The sequence below is a fragment of the Hippocampus guttulatus genome, chromosome 6 (genome assembly GCF_054856545.1).
Source record: "Hippocampus guttulatus isolate MCC_2025c chromosome 6, RoL_Hgut_1.0, whole genome shotgun sequence".
Taxonomy (NCBI): Eukaryota; Metazoa; Chordata; class Actinopteri; order Syngnathiformes; family Syngnathidae; genus Hippocampus; species Hippocampus guttulatus.
In genome coordinates this window covers 12,847,977-12,870,877 of record NC_141266.1, presented here as the reverse complement: position 1 = coordinate 12,870,877, position 22,901 = coordinate 12,847,977, and the positions used below count along the sequence as shown (strand labels likewise).

The following is a 22,901-nucleotide window of genomic DNA, read 5'->3' as shown; positions in this document are numbered from 1 at the left end:
AAGAGGGCAAAAAACGATGAGGACGCAGTTAAAAGTTAAATGAGCATCATTTTTATTCTTTATTTTTTTACATTATGCACAACGCTCATTTATTGTGCAATAATCTGATTGTAACACATATTTGTTATATATTTTGGTGCATTTTTATGCTTTAAGAAACATTTATGTCTGAATTCTGGGGGAGTTGGAACAGATTAGGGCATTTATATGGAAAATGCGTCCCTCCTTACAAAATTTTCTAGTTAAGAAATTTCTTCCAGAACCGATTAATTTTGTAAGTAGAGGTACCACTGTGTGTGTGTGTGTGTGTGTGTGTGTGTGTGTGTGTGTGTGTGTGTGTGTGTGTGTGTGTGTGTGTGTGTTATATAAAATAATGTGTTCCTCATATTAACATTGTGGGTTTGAGGGGCAAATTTCACAACCTTTTAAGAGTGTTATACATATATTTGGCACTATATGTGACGAAAATCTTGAAGGAGCAGAGATGAGATGTCAGGTATATACTGTACTTGCAGTGTGACTGACCTGATTTAAAGGGAATGTTGCAATGTTTTAGAATGCATTTCTAGAAGCAAGTCAGTAGTAGTTTTGGAATGCACATTATTGCAAAACTGCATAACCTGCCTCGAATGGTCTATGAGCAGGTAGCGTGCAGGAGGTGAGATGAGATGTGTGGGCAAGGCAACGAGGGCCTGGCCTTTGGTCGGGTGGATGAGGAGCATTGGTGAACAGAGTACAAACAGACGGCACTGGGATTGGTTTGTCAGAGTGTGGAGGAGCAAGATGGGGATGCAGGGGCCTGCCACACTGAGGCTGGAGGTTAGAGGCAGGTTGGAGGTGGACTGTAACATTAGTTGGGCAGCTGGGCAACAGAGCACGTTTACATTTGGAATTTGTCTTGAGAGTGGCGTTCTGGAGGTTGAAGGCCAACGCATTTGACAAGACGAAACTCTGAGAATTGCAAGTAGGAAGGGAAGGGAGTTGTGTTAAGTGTCCTACAAGGAAAGGGGAGCTGTTTGCTTTTGAGTGGGATGAACAGGGCGGGTGGTCTTCAGAAGGGGGATTTGTTTTGTATGCGCAGCTGCCTTTGGTCAGGCTCTCTGAATTTTTAGGTCGAGGACAGAAATCAGCATGAGACTGCAGGTGGACGCTGGACCCTGGGTTTGTGTGGCGCTGGGAGAAAGAGTAACTGTGATTCAAAGATCGCATGACGGTTTTGTTGTGAAAAAGATGCGACTCAGAAGGAAAAGTGGCACAATGATGGGAAAATATGAGTGATGAAATGGGAGGCGGTATGGGAGAGGAGTAGCAGGTAGGTGAAAGAGGAGGATGTCCGAGGCAGAGGGAAAGCTGTGAGGCAATATGCTGGTTTTGATGGCAATGGTGTGGAGGGGAAGCGGACAGACAATCCAGACTGAAGGTGGGCTGCAGGGAAGGACGACGACTGGGCTGCAAACACAACAGAAAGAAAAAAGAAAGAGGAGGCACAAGTGCATAGAAAATATCGAAGGTGTGTGGGATGAATGCACACATGGGGAAGAGGCAAAATCAATGACAAAAGTGGACTGTTAACACCCTTTGATAGGTTAACTTAAAGAGCTAAACAGACACCAGTCAGGGTAGCATTCGCATATGCATTAGTGAAGCCATTGATGACATACTCTATGACTTTGTATTTAAAACTCTAATGAGGAGTTAACAGATGTTAACAGCAGGGGAACGATGGCTGTGAGCAGGGATAAAGTAGCCAGCAGCTGGGGCCACAAGTTGGGAGGGTTTTTGTGGAAGGCGGGCTTAGGCTTTCTGACTCATGAAGTGCAAGTGGTAATGTCACATTTTCCAGTTACAGTACTGAAGGAAACGGTGGTGTAAAGAAAAACGGCTTGATCGGAATCTCATCCGTTGCGATTTGAGTTGCGAATTGGGTGAAGGAGCAGCATGATAGGAAGCGGCATAAATACAGGCCAGTCAGCCACAATACAAACAAATCAATTGTGATTCAAACTAGACATTCACTGTTTTGCTCTATGTGTCCACACTCAGTCATGTGAAATGAATCTAAGAGACTGAAGCAAAGGCAAGCGAGTGTTTGACTTACCTTTGGGGGTGCCTCATCAGACCCTCCCGAGTCCCAAGATACAGTGACCTGCCTCCTCATTTCCATCCTGTTCCTCTCCTTCTGCTGGGCCTTCTCCTCTTCTAGAATAGTACTGTCAAAAGGGAGGGAAGACAACATGAGAAGGGTTCCTGTTGCATGGTAACGGCTGCACTCAGGCAGTAGGAGTATGTTAATCCAGCATTGCAATTGAGAGGAAATCTATACTTTAGAATTTTGATCCAATCTATCTGGTTGAGTCCTCCAGGATTGTCTTTTTGTTGTCAAGCATGTCAAGTGTAATGAAAAACATAATAGCACCCGAATCGATCGACAATAATCAGGTTTTTAAGACTGGACCCCCGTAGAAACACTAGCGGTAAGTAATGCACCTTTACAGTCAAGCAATCTTCGAAACGTGTTTCCACATGAGCGCACCTCTTAATTAAACAGAACATTGTCTCCATAAAAGAGAGCAATAAAAACATTTGTCACGTATCTTGACATTAAACCAATCAGCTTCAGATATGTTAACTTTTTCATATCTTACCTTATCGTATAACTGTGTGCAAAAATACAATTTCCTTGCTACATTAGCTCTTACTGAGTTCGGGGGGAAAAATGCTAAATAAATCAAAAAGATTCCCAGAGGAGCAGAAGAGATGGTGTTTCGGGTAGTTGGACGTTTGGGCGCATGTTCTACACTCATGCCCTCAACAAGACTAAATGCTATATTGAGAATCATCATCACCCCCCTCCCTGCCTCCCACCACCACATTTTCTGTTGTCTCCGGCCATGTGTGTTTGCACGTGTCACTGCACCTGTCTAAGTTCATCTGCTGGCAGGCCTTGTTCTTTATTCGCATTAGAATGCACATTTATGCAAGTGTCAGTGGGGACAATCCCAGTCAGGTTTAAAAATAAAATACATTGTAAAAACAAAAAATATATATATTTACTAAATTCTTATTCTTTAGGCATCCATTATGGGTGAGCATCATTTTTAGGTTCGGTCTGTGTTTTGTCATGAGCAATGACAAGCTTATCTAACTAAATCAATGCGTTACATAAACCTGCCTCACTCAAGCAAATCAAATCATTGAAAAGGTGCAACGATGATCACTTCACCTCCTAGCAACATGAACACTCGTTCCCACCAACACCACACCGCCATCTGGAACAACAAGGTCTGTTTATTTACACAGGCCAAGGAGAAAGCTGAGTCTTCAATTTTGTCAGAAACCCCAGCTTTGTTTTTATGCTGTTCTCACCTGAGAGCTGTCCAATGTAAACTCGAGTGGCAACCAACGGACAGCATACATTAAAAATGCTGTTCCTATATACCTCTCGTATTCTAAAAGTGTACTGAGCTTAAAATCTTTGACTGTATGTCATGCAAAATACGTTAGTAATACAATTTTTGTAGGTAGAAGGGCAAGAGATCCCACATATGCTGAACTGTGGTCCTTCTCATAACCAAGGACAATTTGATTTCATTTGCTTTGTTTTAACTTTAAATGACTTCAGTAAAAATCCACACATTGACACGGACAAAAATGTGTATCACAAGGAAAAACAAAACAAATCAAAAACACCCTAATTTCAAAATTCTATCTTCGGTAGTGCAGATGTGTACCCGATTTCACTTTTAGAAACACTTTAAATAACATGAATAATCCCTAGAACTTGTTCAGATTGCAGATGCTCTGAATGTTTAATCACGGTTTAGTTTGAATGCCTTCTCTTGTTACATACAGTCAAAGGACGCCAAAGAGGAGGAAAATGCATTACCCTTCAGCACATCTTGGGACATGTTGCCAGTTTATATGAGGAAATAGGCTTTGATGATCGAGAAACGTTTAAAGCATTTTTTTTCGCCATTGCTTAGAAAAGGGCCACACAACTCCTAAATTCAACAGTATAAAAAGTAGCCATCTTTGTTTAATACACGCAGCATAAGGCAGTCACTAAATACAGTACCTCAGTTGGAGTAAATTGGCAAACACGTCACAACATTTGTTAGTTGTTGAAAAGAAAGGCAAAGAAGGCAAGACTTTACCTCAAGAGTGGGACAATATAATTGCAGCAGTGCATCCACTCAACATTTACAGCCAATAAAATCCACTAATGAGGTGCACTGCGGGACCAAGCTGAACAACCGCAACAATTTCTCCATCACTAACAAGACAAAACACGATCCTTCTGGCAGGTTAACAGTAATATGCTATAAAGCAGCAGAAAAAAAAGATCACGTCTCACAATGGAAGAAAAAGAAGTCTGACTACTGGAGAAGAGCGCTACCAAAGACCCGCTTACTCCTTCCTTTCTTGCACTCATCTCGCTCACTATTCTGTCTTTCTCTATTTTCGTTGGCAAGCTGCAGCCCCTGGCAGCTGCCCACTGTGCGCACACACAGACACACACACACACATCAGTCCTCTGTTGAGTAAAACTGTTAGGGAAGCTGAGAGCTGCATATTTGGCAGGCAAGACCTATAATTGATAATATGATATAAATGTTTTCCAGACCAAGAGAGAACCAAGCGCGCCTAGACCCTTAAAAGCATTCGTTTTTCCAGCCAATGACTTGCATGAGAATTAATGACCCTCTCAACAACAACTCCATAAAAAAATAAAATAAAATATTTTTTTTTGAAAAAAATAAATAAACATTTTGTCAGTTTTGCATCACTTTGAATTCAGACCATTAGGTCAAGCCATCAAACGCATGGTGTGTTTGTGCAAGATGAATGGGACTTCTACAAAGTTGTTCACACTGTAGCTGAATTAAAGTAAACATATAAATGCAAACAATGAAGACAACGAGATTACAATGACTCAGGGTTTAGCCCCAATGCGGAGGAAATGGGTGTAGTAGAGTAAGAAAAAGTAACAAACAAAACCGGAGGTATCACATTGGAATTTAAGGTGTGAGTCATGCTGGTTTGGCGAAATCTCATAAAAACCACAGCAGTTAAAAATGTGTGCTTATTTCCATTTTTCAGTGCTTGGAAATGAGACTGAAAATACATGTGTGCATCAAGGAAACTTTGTGTTGCACCATGCTGATTTTTTTTCCCCTCTTTTTACTATGTACAGTGCATGTGCATAACCTAACATTAAGCATGACCAAGACAGACGCATTTTGACCCGTCTCATGGCATCATCTGTCATTGTGAGCATCATATATGAATCTAAACAGTGATTTCGTATTGAAGAGGGAGTGTCACAGTTTAATGTGATTATATATATTACATACATTCAGTTAAGTCTTGTGGAATTAATTACTTGAGTGGACAGAACCACAGTGACACCTGCTGTCTAAAATATGGAAGAAACCTTAACTGTCACATAGGTAAAACTGCCTTTAAAATCAAATGGAAGTAAGTAAATGTGTTTATTTGTTCATTTATTTGTTTGTTTGTTTTATCCAGTCTTGGGACTGGCAACGCATGGGTATTGGAGCATTGACCAGGAATCGGACCCAAACCATCTGCACCAGAAGCAGCAGCATGTACATTACCAGTACATCACCAGTGAATCCAAAGAAAACATTGGCATTTTCTTAAAATCAAAAAACTAATGTAATAAGTAAGGTGGCAAATAGCTTGGGCCAGGGGAGGGTAGGATTAAGTTTGAGGAACAAATATGGCCATACTTTACATTGTCAGAGCTTTACTGCGTTAGTATGAATCAGTAATTAGTTCACTTGGATTGGAAATTGAACAGAGCAACATCATAGCCACAGTCTTATAGTCCGTTGAGAAAGGTGATGCATTTCCCAGAGCGGTCAAGATAAATTCAAACATATATAGATATATTTTTTTGTAACCACTCAAACCATATCAAAGAAATACCTGAGCTGTGTTTTCAATTCATTGAAGCGTGGCCTCTTGCTTGGATCATACGACCAACACTTTGTCATCAAGCTGTATAGGGTAGGTGGGCACTGAGGGGGCATGGCTAGTCGTTCGCCATTCTCTATCCTCCCAATGACGTCGTTGTTTTTCACACCTTGGAAAGGCTTAATGCCATACATCAGAATTTCCCACATACAGACACCTAGACAAAGCCGCACAAAAGAGCAGCAATGAACCAAATATTAGCGTGAGTAAATGGTGTACAGAATCAGCTATTATTCAAATCGGAATCATTTTTCAGATACAAAATATTTGGTGTATAATGCAGGACTTACCAAACATCCAGACATCACTGGCTGTGGTAAATCGTCTAAAATTGATGGACTCGGGAGCCATCCATTTAATGGGCAGTTTACCCTTGGATGCTGAAGATAGAAATGGGAGCTACTGTTTTACCAAAGTCACTTTCCAGATCGCTCTCTCTAATGAAGAAGACATAAAGGTGGCATTCTTACCTTTATAGTAAGAACTGTCTTCCATGTACCTTGACAGACCAAAATCACCCAGCTTCACACAGTCAACAGTTGATACCAGGACGTTCCGTGCTGCTATATCCCTGCAGAGGAAAAGCATAAAACAAGCCTAAAGTCTCCAGTGGGTGGCGACAATCATGAATGTCACAGTCCTACAGTATTTTGCTTCAGGGATTTGACTAATAGTTACACTGATGCAAAGCAGACAAGAACTGGATTTTTGTGCAACACTCCCCAAAATTGTAAAAATAGTTGTTGAAAATCTTTCTTGGGCATCTACAGTATTAAAATACTCCATTTAGTGAGCATTGAAATTGGGATAGCTCAGCCAAGGTGGGTGTACCTGTATGTGCTTTACGGATTGATATTCGAGGTATTTCTATTCCAGACATTAAGTCATGAATGTCCAAATAAATTTTAAAAAAAAAAAGACCACAAATAAGGTAACACACCTGTGCACAAAGCGTTTGCTCTCGAGGTAGGCCAATGCCATGCTGAGCTGATGGGAATACAAGATGAGAGTGGCCAGGTCTAGACTGTACTTCCTCACTTGTAGGAAAGAACGCAACTACGGAAGGCACAAAAGAAAAAACATATTAGAGTACTATCTACCATCATATGTAAGATCGTATGTAGTTATTTTACCTCTCCGAGTGTGCAAAGCTCCATAATGATCCAGACTGGATTCTCTGTGATGACGCCCATCAGCTTCACAATGTGAGGATGGTCAAACTGACGCATGGTTACTAGATGAAGTGACAAGGTGGCTTCTTGATCATATGCTCCAAACACCCAGATCTTGCTCTTCAACAAACACACATGAAAAGCTTACGTGCTTCTTGGAGAAATTTCTCCCTGACGCTGTCTGATGTTGAATTCTTACACGTCTTCACTGCCACAGACAATGCTGGATTCTCCTGCAAAATACAGACACACCAAAACATGAACAATTACACTAAATACTATTGTAGGCAACCCAACAGGCCCAAGATTTAAGCCGTTTAGTAACCTTTACTGTTAAGAATTAAAAAAAAAATTAAAAAAATGTATTGTTCAAAAACAGGCTTTGAAATTTTTTATCAAATATTTTTTAAATAAAACTACATTGTGCTTGGAAAGCCCACTACCTAATATGTTCCATTTACCAACATGCACACTATTAACTTTGTGACGCATGCCTGTTCAAATATTCTTTTCCAAATAGAAGGCAAGTAACATATTGAAATGTATACATCCTTAGCTCCACTCCTACAAATTCTTGACATAAGTCAGAACACGTCATTGTCTTTCACTAACCTACCTGTGGTAAAGTCTGAATTGCAGTGAATATAGTGTTTGTATAAAAACACATAAAAGATAAAACAAATGACAAGTTGTAAATTATACAGTATACCGTCATTGTCAAAAACCCAAGGACTACTTGTATTTTTTTGCGACCACTCTGTGAGACTGCACTCCACCCATCTGAGTCCACGACCTCCTGTTGGGTCAAATGAAAAATCTCTGGTTTCATGGTATTTTCAAATTAATTAGTACTCCTCCTTTCAAATCACATGACTGTCAGTCATGGTTATCAGTGTCACATCATCTTGCCTTTTGCTTTTGGCTTGTCCGGTCGTCACACCATGTCATCCATGTCATCAAAATCCATATTCCGCATCCAATCGAATGCCAGCTGCCAACATGTCTTCCCTCATTACATCCATCAAACTTCTTTCAGTTCGCTCTCTTACCTGGCAACTTCATCATCATCACCCATCGACCGATATACTCACTCCAACATCTAACCTCGGCTGTCCCTCTGATCAGATCATTTCTAATCCTATACATCCTGGTCACTCCTAAAGAAAATCTCAACATCTTAATTTGTAATTACTGGTGATTGTATTAAATCTGAAGCATTACTGTAATTAAAGAGAAGAGGATCCAAGATCACAGAGGGTAATGTTAATTACACCAGTTAAAGGATTTGGATTATATTCTCAAATTAAACCCTTTATCTGTAGCCACGGGACCACTCACAGTGGAGGATATTTGAATACAGTCAAACGAGTTATATTTAAGATTCTTAAAGTCACCATGTGCTGAACATGGACTCACACAAAAAGAATTATGTCCCTTTTGTCTCCTCTTCTGGATGTCTGCAAGTCTCCTGAGCGCAGAGATGAGTTAATTTTTATTTGAAAAAAGTGGTAGAACTTTTTGCTCTTGTCTGATCTGCTTTAATGATTTCCAGTATCTCTTCCATTAACAATACCCATCATGTAAATTGGCACACACAGGCAATATATAGTATACGATTCATCATAAAACTTTACAACTGAAATAAAATCTTCTCCTATGTGTTTTTCTGTGTGTACTTACCGGGCTGATATAGACTCCTTGGTGGACGTCCCCAAACTGACCCTCACCGATGCAGCGGCCCAGTTCAATATGATCCCGTTGAATTTCATAGTCCTGTGCTGGATATACAATATACACATGAACACAAGCACACACAGACACATGGTGAAGACAATTAGAACCAAACATACATACCAATGCTCACACACTTACTAAGCTTGTCAGAGCACCACGCACAGGCTTATCATTTGAATGCGATGAAGTGCGCACAATATGAGTTCGCATTAACTATTGTATGCAGGGTGTGTAGAGTTTTACCCTGCAGCACGTCGTTTTGCTGGTAATAATTTTGACACTGGATTACTTGTCAACGAATGAATTCATCCATCTACTCTGGCAAGCTTGGTAGCAGTCTGCATGCAACAACAGCATCAGCAATTCAAGCCTAACATGCCGGGTAACAAAGTTTACATTTTTGTTTCAGAGCACGATGTCCGACACAGATTTGTACTGTTTGTTTTACTCGGAGCAAAAAAGTCAGGATGATAGTGTATTCATGCTTGATCCAACATGATTTACTTTTCTGGTTGTTCAAGTTCATTGCAATCTTGTGATCCAACATGATTTACTTTTCTGGTTGTTCAAGTTCATTGCAATCTTGTTATCACAAAGAAACCGTAAAAATGTTGATTCCTTTTTATTTATTTCCTTTTTCTATTGAAATTCATGTCAGACAAGGGGGGCCAATTTGCCCCCTAAGTGACAATACAAATGTGAACACAAAGGAGGAGGGTTGGGGTTGCACATTAAAACAGCACTTTCAGATGTTCATTTACTGTTGCAGGCAGACATTAAACGAGAATCACAACCACCACCAAATCAAAGTACCACCACAATATAAACTATTCATATAGTATGTTCAAATCATTACCTTGATCTAGTCCATAGTATTCTGAGGAAATTAGTTATTGATAGGAGACAAAATAACTAGCTGTGAGTACAACGACCACAAACCTTGGAATATTTCAGTGATTGTTGATTTGACAAGGAGCATTTTAAGAAAGAGATGCTGCAGGTGTTAGCATAGAAATATCTTGAGGAAAATTGTTATGTAATCTTGTGACACACACACAGATAAAACAAAAATATAATGTGGGTCTATAAATATACAGGCAATGTGAGCTTTAAGTGTTCCCCTTTCTAGGCAAGATTACTCAATCTGACAACAGCACTTGTTTTTCCAAACTTCTTTTAGTATTCAGTTCGTATATTGCACCAGGTTGAGAACCTTTTTCGGCACCACAAATTTATTTGAAGATAAGGACAAGAAGTTTCACTTAGAGAGTAACCAAAAGACATATAAAAGCTTAATTTAATAATCATTTAATAATAATGACAACAAAAAACAGATAATAGTTGAGCGCGCGCACACACACACACATATATATTACATACACACACACACACCATATTATGTGTTCCAAAAACCTGATGCACAACGGGTTTTAGAAGGTATTTATTTATTTATTTAAAACGTAATCTGGTTTTGCGAGTCATTTTCTCATGTCTGAGGAATGATGACAGTATCTATTAATTTCACAGTCCAAAAATGTGTGCAATGTTGTGCCACATGCATAGCCGCAGGAGGGACCAGGGGACTGGGAGATGTGTTTGAAGTGTTGATGAGCCATTTAAATGTCCTTCAATTCATATTACCGGAATTTATCTCAATTTTTTTAAATCCAACTATTCAAGTATGCCCCAATTGCAACTCAGGTACAGCCGGTGTGACAGTTCAACAGGCTACAAGAATAACTATTAAACCGTTCCCGGTTACAGCTGTGGCTGTTAAAGTAATGTTAATCCAGTAATCACATTCTTCCTATAAGCAGATTCGTCACACAGCGACAGCAAAATTGGTCAACTGTATAACTTTTCAATCCGTATTTGAAACACAACAGCTCGTTTGCTACTCCCGATTGGCAACAAGGAATTGAGAACATTGTAATGATTGGTGGAAAAAAGGCCTACGTTGCCCAGTCAACCAATCATCAGTTTGTTTCTTATGACGTGCCACAAGACAATCTAATGTGTGTGTGTGTAACCTGTAACAAAGAAGTGGAGTGAGCGCTGTAAAAACACTGCGACCTAAAACTAAATTTTAAGCAGAACGGCTCCAAATTTTATACCAAGCGTATACCACAATGATGTCGAGGCACTTTTGCTACCACAATATGATGATATTGTGGATTTTATGACCTCCCTAGTATATGGTGATGTGCATGATAAAACAATGCACAGAAACAGTTTATCTGACTAATTCAAGACAAGACTGAGAAAATGTGATGGAAGCGAAATATTTTTAAACCCAAATTGAGAGATTTTCAAGGGGGAAAAAAAATCGGTTTCAGCTGAGCAAAGGACACGCTAAATATGAGACGAGAACCACACACGCACGCTTATACACGCACACACAACCCTTTGGGACATTGCACTTTCTTCACCACACTGTCATTGGATTCTCACACTGGTCTCATCATAAGCAAAATGTGTGTGTTGGTCTACTTACTTGAAGGCATTGTATAGGTGTCCTCCTCATCTATGATCTCAGCATAGTCATCTGTTTCTGGAGACAAAAAGGGAAAACTTAAGCCTCAAATGATGACCCATAAATGTTTAACTAAAATAAAATAGCATATATATATATATATATATAAAGTATTACACATTTTCTATAAAGAATTTTAAATGAATTAAAAAATGATTTGACACAGTTACCTGTCCAAAAGAAAGCCACCATATCCAACTCCGAGCACATGCACAATAATTACTGTCAAACTAATACGCTTGCAAGTGACGGAAAAGAGTGATGTGCAGTGGTGAAAAGCAGACACAAAGAGGAAGAGGGAGGGATGGAAACGGCTGTTCTTTCCAGAATGTGTCACAAAAACAGATTGAGTCATGGAGAAAGCGGCATCAGTTACAGACACACAGACTCTTTCAACGCATGCAGTAGAATCCAGTTAAGCAGGAATGTAAAAGAAAAGACATTGTTTACCATCGCCGCTACTGTGCCCTGTCGAAGCCACATGCAGCAAAAGATGCATAGAAAGAAGGGAGGAGAGAATTTGAAAGATTAGTATGCATGAACCGTTAGGAGTTGGACCACTATCTCGTGTTGCATTGATTCTACTCTTGCAGTCATTTTCACGATGTTGCGTAGCTGGGAGCTAGTCTGACGTTAAGAAACCTATCAAAGCTTAGGATTTCAAAGATAAGTGGCAGTGACTAAAGCTCTCCATGCAAACATATGGTGTGAAAGAGACACTTCACTGCAAACAAAGAAGGGGCTTCAGAGGGCAAACAGGGGACACACACACACACCCACACACCAACACACACGTGTGTACAAAGCCTTCACTCACTCAGCAGTCATTCAGAGCATTAAATTTAGCAGAGGATGACAGAGACTGAAGGAGAAGGCCACAATGAGTGCTTTACCTGACACACAAACTGCTCTGGTTCGTACTCCATCCATCCGTTTTTCCATCCGCCTCTCATGATTTGACACTCTGCATCGGAAAAATAGAGTTAGCACCCAGCCATGTGTTGCAAACATTCATGTTGATTATGCAATAAGAAACCTGAAAATAGATGTTTAGATTTTCTAGATGGGAGTGAGTATATTTTTCCAAATGTCAGTGATTTTTGTTTTTTATTAAGAGCTAGTTTATTCTACATAACACCCATACTTTGCACTGCTGGTGTATTTAAATTACCATAAAAAAGTATTGGGAATTGTACAATGTATCAAACATTGTTATACTTACTTTGGGATGGATGGTAATGCTCTGGTATCCCCCTCTGCAAGACAAAATAGAGCTACAATGGTGAGTGCTAACACATCGCTGCTTGCAGGCAGTTATTTTTAGAAAAAAGAAACGCAGGAAGGGTATTCAAAGTGACAAGCATCTTCAGTCAAAAGCAGAGTCAATTATCTGGTTGGATGACTGTAATGTCGTACAATATTGACAATATTCAAACACACTCACACAAATTCATATTTTAGGTCATCTCCACAAAAGGCAACCATTGGCAATAAACCTAAAATACATGGAAGTGGGAGTGTGTCCTACCCTTGTGGACTCTGACAATGAAGGAGTGGCTTGTTGAGGAAAAGAGTCGACAGTACCCATCAATCAAATCAGCCATGTTTTCTGCTGTAGTCAAGGATGCTGTGGTGACTGTGAGAGGCTGCGCATACACACAAAACATGTACACTTTAGTCTGTTAAGCAGCACTATTTTATTACAGTATAAGGAACATCTTCCAAGTGGACACATGCAAACACATTGTGTTCATCCATGCACAGAAAAAGACAGTCACGACGTGACGCCAACATGTTTTGCAAACACATTGTTCTGCAAAACACCCACCGTTGACGTAGACATGCTGACATTGCCTAGATAAGGACTAGGACTAGATAAGTTTTTTACTTCTTCCTACTCCCGTGAACATAATAACTGTGTTGAATGAAGATTGATTTCTTTCTTTTTACTTTTTTTATCTACCTTATTTTCTGTCAAATTATTACTGTATATATGTTTTATGTTCAATAAACAAACAAACACACACAGATCTTTAGAAGTTACAATGAAAATGAATGATTCACAAGCATGTGATGGTGGTTACATGCATAGGTTACACAACAATTCTGATGGACTTACCGTCATTGTGAATAATGTCTATATAAATTTGTCATTTGAGCATCTCTGTGTGACAAAATGAAGGGACTACCACTGCGTGTGTGTGTGTGTGTGTGTGTGTGTGTGTGTGTGTGTGCGTGTGTGTGTGTGCGTGCAATCGTCGGAGCATCCCCCATGCAAACCGCAATCGTCGGAGCATCCCCCTTGCGGTCGAAAGGATAATAAACGAAATAGAAAAAATCTATGCATAGCTTCGTGGAACGTCCGCACACTGCTGGACCTGGCCCCACCGGAGGACAGCACTTGTGGCCACAGAGCTCGCGAGGTATAACATCGATATCGCAGCTCTCAGCGAGACCAGGATACATGGAGAGGACTCCCTGACAGAAGTTGGTGCAGGGTATACCTTCTTCTGGAAAGGGGTCCCTGAAGGCACTCGTCGAAACCATGGAGTTGGCTTTGCTGTGAAGTCCCAACTGCTGAAGCGCATCCCAGAATCCCCCACCGGCATCAATGAAAGGCTGATGACATGGCGCATTCCCCTGGCAAAGGGACGCTTCGCCACACTCATCAGTGCCTACGCACCAACTCTGAATGCCGAGCAGAATATAAAGGAGGATTTCTACAGAACTCTGGACACCATCCTGCAGCAAACACCGGCTATGGACAAGCTCATAGTCATGGGAGATTTCAATGCTAGGGTGGGCACGGAACACCTGGTATGGAGTAAAGTTATTGGCCAGCATGGAGTGGGAAAAATGAACAACAACGGCCTTCGGCTCCTCTCTCTCTGTGCAGAACATCAGTTGGTCATCACTAACACCATTTTCCAAATGAAGAACAGGTTTAAGACCACCTGGCAGCATCCCCGCTCCAAACACTGGCATCTCCTGGACTATGTGATTGTCCGTCAAAAGGACATACGGGATGTCCTCATCACCCGTGTCATGCGCGGAGCTGAGTGTTGGACTGACCATCTCATGGTCAGATCCAAACTCCTCATGAGCATTCAACCCCGTCATCCAAGGACAGCTCCCAACAAAAGGCTCAACTGTGCAGCATTGAACAACCCCACCACCAGAGCCAACCTCCGGCGACTCCTTGCTGAAAACCTTGACAAGATCCCGGAGGAATCAAGTGACTGGCCAGCTCTGCACCAGGCTATCCAGAGCACAGCTTCGGAGGTGCTTGGCCAGTCAAGGAGACGCCACCAGGATTGGTTTGACTGCAACTCAACCGAGATACATACACTTCTGAAAGCAAAGCATGAGGCCCATAAAGCTCTCCTGTCCTGCCCTACATCTCTCACCCGTAAAGCCACCTTTTCTGCAGTTAGAACAGTGACCCAGCGAGCACTCCGTATCATGGAGGACACCTGGTGGGTGCAGAAGGCAAATGAGATCCAAAATCTGGCAGACTGTAACAACACCCAGGGCTTCTACAATGCCATCAAAGCACTGTATGGTCCCAAGAAGCGGGCAATTGCTCCAGTCCGATCAGCTGATGGCTCTGCACTCCTCAAGGACCACCATGAGATCCTTGCCCATTGGGCAAACCACTTTGAACATCTTCTCAACCATACCAACCCTGTCAATCCACACATTCTGGACAATCTTCCAGACCTGCCAACAATCATGAGCCTCGACGCCCCACCATCCTATTCTGAAACCCAGCAAGCCATTGCGGGCCTAAAGAACAACAAAAGCGCTGGACCTGATGGCATCCCTGCAGAGGTTTTCAAACACGGAGGTTATCTCCTCACGCGCCGACTGCACCTCCTGATTCAAAACATCTGGGAACATGGGACCGTCCCGCAGGATTGGAAGGATGCTAACATCGTTGTTATCTATAAGCAGAAAGGGGACAGAGCAGCCTGTGGGAATAGCCGAGGAATCTCTCTCCTCTCCACCGCAGGAAAGATCTTGGCCAAAATCATGCTCAGCAGGCTAGTCGAGCACATCTCAGAAGGTGTGCTTCCAGAAACCCAGTGTGGCTACCGGAAGACTAGATCCACCATTGACATGATCTTTGTTTTAAGACAGCTAATGGAGAAAAGCAGAGAACATCAAAAGGACCTGTACATAGCCTTCATCGATCTCAGCAAAGCCTTTGACACCATTAACCGTGAGTTGCTCTGGAAACACCTCTCCAAACTTGGGGTCCCACCCAAGTTTCTCAGCATCCTCCAGCAGCTGCATGATGGGATGCAAGCCAGAGTGCTCATCGGAGGACTCCAGTCAGAGCTCTTCAAGGTGAAAGTCGGGGTGAAGCAGGGCTGTGTCTTGGCTCCAGTGCTTTTTAACATCCTCCTCTCTGCCACCACGTGCCTCTTCCACCGTGGCATGGGACATGAAGACGGTGTCCATATGGAATACCGCCTAGACGGAAGCCTCTTCAACATCAGACGGCTCCAGGCTCACACAAAGACAAAAATCTGTCAGATCTGTGAGCTTCAGTATGCTGATGACTGCACTATATTAGCTCACAGTTCAAACTCTATGCAGCACGCCCTCGACACCATTTCCAATCTGTACCAATCCTTTGGTCTTCAGATCAACATTAAAAAAACTGAGGTCATGTTCCAACTCGCTACCCCAACCTCCACATCCCCCAGCTTTCACATTAATGGCACTCCACTAAACGTAGTGGACCATTTCACCTACCTTGGCTCCACTTTATCTTCAAACTGTTCCCTTGACACTGAAGTCCACACCCGTATTAATAAAGCATCATCATCCTTTGGTCGCCTACGCAGCAGGGTCTTTGAAAACCGAAACCTGAAGACCTGTACCAAGATTGCTGTGTACAACGCAGTGTGTCTCTCCACTCTGCTCTACGGGTCAGAGTCATGGACTCCATATCGCCAGCACATTACTACCTTGGAAGCCTTCCACATCCGCTGCCTGCAAAAGATCCTTGGCCTGTCCTGGAAAGATCGAATTCCCCATACAGACATCCTCAAAAGCACCAATTCCATCTGCATGGAAGCGGCCGTGGCGAAAAAACATCTTCGGTGGATTGGACACACCATTCGCATGCCAGACAACCGCCTGCCCCGCCAGGTCCTCTATGGCCAACTGAGAGGTGCAAAGCGTTCTGCTGGGGGCCAAAAGCGGCGCCTCAAGGACTACAGCAGGGACCTCCTAAAGCGAGCCAACGTCAACCCCACGCAGCTTGAAACACTTGCACTCAACAGACCAACCTGGCAGATCACTTGTGCTACTGCAATCTCTGAAATACACAAAATTAACCAAGCCAGACGAACCGAGAAACGCATTCAACGACACCAGCGGGCAGCTGGTACCCCCCTGGTATCCGGTTTCCCTTGCTCCATCTGTGGTCGAGTCTGCGGCTCAAGAATCGGTCTCTATGCCCACGAGAAGTGGCACCAGCGACAGAGTTGCTGACCCCCCCCACCCATCCTCCCCTCCCTTGGAGCAAGTGTCATCATCAGACATGATGGACAGCTAGAAAAAAAAAAAAAAAAGTGCGTGCGCTGTCACCTCTGGAGCCCCAGCTACGTTGAGCTGCAGCATGCCTTTCCTGTCCTTTTCCTCCAATGGTGAATACTGGATGGATTGAACCTGGTTGAAGTTAGCTAAGTGGGTAGGCTGGAGACATAAAAATAAATCACAACTTATTATCATTAAGTATCTAATTTAAAACATCAAAATACAAATTGAAAAATGTCAACTGTACATGCAAGACAAACAAGTAGAGGGCAGTGTTGTGAACAACCATGAAGGCTCAAAAAGGAACATTGTTGGAGAAGTTGGCACTGGACCGACCCAAAGTTGACAGGATACGGAGGGATTTTATGTAGCACGTGCAGAAATCAAATATGCTCCATGTGACTGTATGCCAGAGTAATACTCCATATTGACTCAGAATTGCAAGTCATGTAGAAGCTGATAAGACTAACCGTTGAGCCCTTGTCTGTGAGGTAGCTGATTCCTTCCTCTGGTCCGATTGCTAACTCGACTGATATTACCCAGCTAGACTGAAAAAACAGAGAGAACAAGCACATTATAATATGTCTACCGTATATCCCCCCCCCCCCCCCCCCACACACACACACCTATTATTCTAAATCAGATGACATTACACTAAACTGCACCTCTACAAGCCAGAGGAAAACACTCTAATTACTCTTTGGTCTATAGTTGGTGACTCAGCATGGCAAAAGAATAAAACAGTTACTCGATATTACACCCTACTATACTATACCTGCACAATGTAAGGACTAAAATGTTTTCCCCATTCCTCCATGTAGAGACAGTGTTGCACAAATTTGTTTGCCACTGTCATAGAGACATTGATTTAATATTTCTGTAATCTGGCTACATTGTTCAGACATGCTTAACATCATACTCATGTGTTTAAGACTCAATTTATTTAGCTATGGGAGAGGGAGAAACACAAGAAGGACCTCTCATCATTACGCAATACATTTGTATAATCACTGTAAAGTACAACTATTAGAATTATATTTTAAAATCAATAGCTCTGTTCCCACCCATTGAGGTGCCCAGTGGGAAACTAAAACTATAGGACAAATGTTCTAAATTGACTTTGTTTGATTCTGGTAAGTCATTAACATGATAGCATTCCACACTGAGAGATAAATAAATTCCGCGCCTCTACCAGAATGACATGCTGTGGCTGGGATATGTGTGAATGGCCTTCACAACTCATCTAACACGGATAACATTTGGACTCGATGAAATGAATGCTCTGCCGTACCCCTAATGCACATTTGAAGCACTCCTTATCAAAGTGGTAGATGGGAGAGATGATTTCAAAAAACTTGTGGATGCTCTGCTCATCGTTGAGGTTGGCGAACTGCTTGAACGTCTGCTGGATATGCTTACGAAGTGTCTTTGCCTGAGAAAATGGTGAAAGAGAGAGATTCAAAATAAGACTAGAGTGGTTCCGCAAGTTACAAACTTAATTCGTTCGGTGACCCCACTCATGACGTTCGTAAATCAAGGTAACTTTTGCCGTTGAAATGAATGGTGGTGCACTTAATCCGTTCCGGCTCCCAATTGTTATGTTTATATGATCTTCAGTCAATCTGATTCCATGCTGGTTGCATGGAAGTCAGTTGAGTGAAGAACTACAGTATATCTGGGGCGTCTGTCTGAGACAAACATTGTGTTCAAGTTGATCTTATAATCAGGTATTCCAACATCAAGTCAAATATCCTTTCCGTCAACATTCATTCAAACAAACAGGGCAGCAGAAAGGGCCCTATGGCGATGAGCAAGGACATTCCTGCTACAGTAGTGATTGTTTTGATTGTACCTTTAGAGACTCCAGCAGGCTTTTGGGGAAGAACCTTCTCAAACCAACATCTTTCCTAAAGCAAACAAAGTCATTACAAAAAATGACTTTGGATGATTAAATAGTCACACACATTAGACAATGAAATTAAATATGTTACTCTAGGAGTTCATAGTTGGATTTCTTGTCAAGGGCATTTCCTGGCATCTCTCTGAAGAACCGCCTGTATAGTCGAGAAATGATGGTCGTTAGAAACAAGAGCAACCAAGAAAAGCGTTTATTGCAGTGAATACACTCCCTTCTCTCTCACCTTATTTCTAGACAGCCTAGTTTCAAAGCAACCTCTTGATCGACTTGATCAGCGATATGTTGCATGTAGTCACTCTTTACCTGTTAAAATAAAGTGTGAAAGCACAACTTACACATTTGATTGGTCTATTTAAGTAGGTATTGGTTTTATACAGGACGCAAAGTGCTGAAACAGAAGCTTTGCGGACTTCAGAGGAATTTACACTACTATTTGCTTCTTCTTATTCTATGGTGTCACACCTGGTGATAGAGGTAGTTGAGCGAAGGTTTGTCTTCTGAGAAATGACTGAGGTAACCTTTAGGAAAGTAGCGCATCCGTAGCTCATACCTGAGAATTGAAGAGAGAAAGTTAACGACAGTGCAGACGTTATTAGATACTTTCATGCGCAAAGAATATCACTGCAGCATCCTGATTCTGTGAGACAATGACACAAATTTAGAATTGACTCATTTTAGTGTATTTTAACGATGCATACAGCTCAACAATGCACGAGTCCAGTGGGAGAAGAACAGCATGTGGTTTCATATTTTTATGACAGCGAAATACAGTTTAAACCTATGAAGCATGCGTATATAGAAAGATCAGAAGGCAGTGTTTGTTCTAACCTGACTATGCAACTGACATAAAGCAGTGACTGCCTACAAAAGAGGGAATTGGGTCAGGACAGTTGTGATGCTATGAGCCTACAAACAAAAGATGAGAGAAAAAAAATCCAGGCTAAGAACAAAACGAATAAGAAAACCTTGTTCAATAATGAATGAAGCAAAAGGTGGCACAGAAAAGAGAAATTAGACACATTGGAAAGCTGAGAGCCAGAGAGAAAAAGAAATGATGTGGGAGGAAAAAAGGATGCGAGTAAGATCAAAGTGGAAAATAGTAAACCCTGCCACATGAGACAGATGGAGAGAAAGTCAGCGAAGGTAGAGAGAGAGAGAAAGTGAGAGGGGTGTATGATAGAGTCAGTCTATCCCTTGGGCTGCTGTTTCCTCCGTTCTAACAATAGCTCAGCAGCAGCATGTCCTGTGGGCTGACAACTCTGCCACCCTCTGAGACACTACTCTTCTGCTATATGTTAGTTAGCAAAGTGAGCAACTTCTCCATTTAACATTTCAACAAGGAGTAAAATGCATCCAGTCAAAGATGAAAAAGCTAAATCAAGAGGTATCTGTGCAATTATGTAGCGTTGGTTTAAGACTAGCTCATCTCAAGTGATCACGTGGTTCTTTCACCTCTGAAAACACATCTTTTCAAAAGGCGCAACATATTGGGTAGCTTGCCCAAAACGCAAGAGATTCGAGAATAAACAAAAAAACGCAAGTGTTTTAGGCAATTGAGGCAGGGTGACTCAGCTAATTATCCACTCAACATCTACATGTATTGTAAACAGTGGAGGAAATAACAACAAAGGAGGAAATAAACAAGCACAATCACCAAAAGTGTGATTAAGACGAGTTTACAATAGAACAAACAAACAGTTATTTCCCATTTCATATTGCATGACGACATTTCAACTTTGCTAGTTTTTCTTCTCAGCTACTTGTGTCTCAAGTTAGGTTTCCTGAGCTCTTATGAGCTCCTATGAAAGAACTAAAACCCTAAAAGGGTGGCACATTTTCATTAACGCTTATTGTGAAGTGGCATGATATACTGTAAATAACATTTACCGGTACATAACTTGACTATATTAAGCATCTTAGGGGTCAACTGAAAGTAAACTTTACACAGATCTGATCATCTGAATCGGATTGGACAATATTTTGCATTTTATACATTTTTTAACGTAGTGTAATATTTGCCAATCAATCAATGATGTCACTGAGAGACTCCACGAAATAAAGCATGCAGTCCTTCCCCTGTGGTGGGCCTCCACAAAAAATGTTTGGCCGCTACTAAAAGATTTTGGTGCTACCTGACAATATGTGACCATTCTAATCATCTTTATTGCTGTACAGAAAGCCAATCTTCTGCTTGTGTGCGCCTTGTGTGAAACTGCTAATCAATACCAGCCAAGATTTCCTTTAGGTTTGTGAAAATTCAGTGCCTGAAATGACTTAAGCATCAACTTTAAATTTGGGAATCCATCTTAATGATTTCAACTCAAACAGTATTGATCCCCTTCACTACTCGAGCAGGATTGATCGTCGTCTCATCACTTTCACAACACACACCATTTCATGTTGGGAAAAGCCTATGCATCGTCATCACGGTCTTTTGCGTTTTGAACATGAACATGAACGTTGCAAGTGTTTTGTTTTGGGGGTGGTGCGTTCCCCCCACGCATATTTCAAAGAATGTAACTTGTGTTGATAATCAGTTCATGGGTAAATAGGACAATAACTCAGAGTCCTACCTCACTTCATCCTGCCATGCAGGAGTTCCGACTCGTAAATCCACAATTTCCTCATTACAATAATTTTGAAAAGGTTACAATTAAAGTACCTTATTTAGTTTTGATAAAATTAAATAAATGTGACAACAAGACTAATTGGAATGTAGGAATTGGTATTTTCAAGCAACATACATGTCAGCGTGGTAAGTGGTTTGAGTTATGTTTAAGGTTTCAAATGTTAATTTAGGATATTGTAAAACATTTTTAGGGAAAGTGTTAGGAGTATAATGAAAAAAAAATTTGAATCAGAAAATCGGTTTTGATTGCACCAAACCAAATAATTTAAAAATGTTCCTTCCTTGAATCGTATTGCACCCTTTGTATTGAGGACGCATCAAATTGTCTTTTATTAGAGAGATGCGCACGCCCAGTAAGTGACAGTTATTCTTGAATTGTTGCTATTCGCTTCGAATAGTAAGTGTAAATACTTTCATTGTTACTGTACCTCCACTCCTCCTGCGGGTGCTGTTTCTCATATTTCTCCCTGACATGGCAGACTCCCAAGTCAGGATGTAACCAGTGACGTGCGTCTGTGTGCAGATGGGTTAAACGCAGGCCAAGTGAAGTGACACAGCGCAATTTGTGGATTTCGGCTATCTTCTGGATGACACCCTATTAAAACAAGGGGGAATAATGTGAGGAGCAGAAGGTGATGATGAATGTCTAAAATTCAAATTCTAATATACCCTGACATCCGTAGCATCTCCATGTCTGATGTTACTCGCCCAGGTGCTGGGTTCACTATTTGTCTCAAAGTAGTGGAAGATCTTCAGAACCCTGTCCATAGAACCTGGAGTCCGCTCAAGACCGCCAGCAGAGCCGCTAGTACCAACACCAGTACCACCGGAAATCCCGGAGCGGGATTTCACTCCACACCCACTTGCTGCGGAGTGATTGAGGTTGGGCTCCAAATAGGAAGATGTTGCCATGCCTGACTCAGATGCTCTTACTGGGGCTAACTGGCCATCATATTCTGTTGATAAAAAAAAAAAAAGAAGACAGATGTTAAAATGAGACTTTGTAATTCAATTGAGCTTTAAAATCTAATCAATTCCATCATTGCTTGGTCTTAACAGCAGATGTCCACCAAAGCCTAAAACAGGGGTGCCCAAACTTTTTTCTCCGCATCCAGAAAAATGCAAGTTGAAATTCTTCAACTTTAAATTACTAAACACACTCAAGCAATCAAACAAAACCAAAAAGAAAGTCCTACTCAATATTGTATTTTGTATCAGTGAGTTCACAGACAGACCGCCTTAAGCATTTTTCAAAGCAAGTCTTTATTAACGATATCACCATTCCAAACACTCCTGCTTCCAGGCCCTTGGGCACCACTAAGTAAACATTGACGCAACATATCCAGTGATGATGATTCTTCATTT

General features: G+C 41.5%; 1 protein-coding gene across 11 annotated transcripts in view; it reads right to left on the bottom strand.

Annotated features, from left to right (window-relative positions):
* Positions 1-22,901, bottom strand: part of LOC147203559 (focal adhesion kinase 1-like) — a 52,321-nt gene that overhangs the window by 14,371 nt on the left and 15,049 nt on the right. For 8 of the 11 annotated variants that reach the window (XR_015101147.1, XM_086113084.1, XM_086113085.1 and 5 more), the window contains 23 exons: positions 22,206-22,492; positions 21,965-22,131; positions 19,370-19,457; positions 19,131-19,210; positions 18,981-19,043; positions 18,842-18,896; positions 18,281-18,421; positions 17,460-17,537; positions 17,041-17,148; positions 12,968-13,085; positions 12,662-12,695; positions 12,333-12,403; positions 11,890-11,907; positions 11,401-11,457; positions 9,763-9,783; positions 8,853-8,950; positions 7,321-7,405; positions 7,134-7,234; positions 6,941-7,056; positions 6,471-6,571; positions 6,291-6,380; positions 5,953-6,157; positions 2,099-2,210 (listed from right to left, as the gene is read on the bottom strand). Coding sequence is in view for 10 of the 11 variants with exons in the window: in XM_086113085.1 (XP_085969211.1) it covers positions 2,099-2,210; positions 5,953-6,157; positions 6,291-6,380; positions 6,471-6,571; positions 6,941-7,056; positions 7,134-7,234; positions 7,321-7,405; positions 8,853-8,950; positions 9,763-9,783; positions 11,401-11,457; positions 11,890-11,907; positions 12,333-12,403; positions 12,662-12,695; positions 12,968-13,085; positions 17,041-17,148; positions 17,460-17,537; positions 18,281-18,421; positions 18,842-18,896; positions 18,981-19,043; positions 19,131-19,210; positions 19,370-19,457; positions 21,965-22,131; positions 22,206-22,492 (2,294 nt within the window). In the remaining variant the exon portion in view is untranslated. Of the gene's footprint in view, positions 1-624; positions 1,450-2,098; positions 2,211-5,952; positions 6,158-6,290; positions 6,381-6,470; positions 6,572-6,940; positions 7,057-7,133; positions 7,235-7,320; positions 7,406-8,852; positions 8,951-9,762; positions 9,784-11,400; positions 11,458-11,889; positions 11,908-12,332; positions 12,404-12,661; positions 12,696-12,967; positions 13,086-17,040; positions 17,149-17,459; positions 17,538-18,280; positions 18,422-18,841; positions 18,897-18,980; positions 19,044-19,130; positions 19,211-19,369; positions 19,458-21,964; positions 22,132-22,205; positions 22,493-22,901 lie in introns of all 11 variants that reach the window. The other 3 variants (XM_086113083.1, XM_086113089.1, XM_086113087.1) reach the window with 2 other exon arrangements.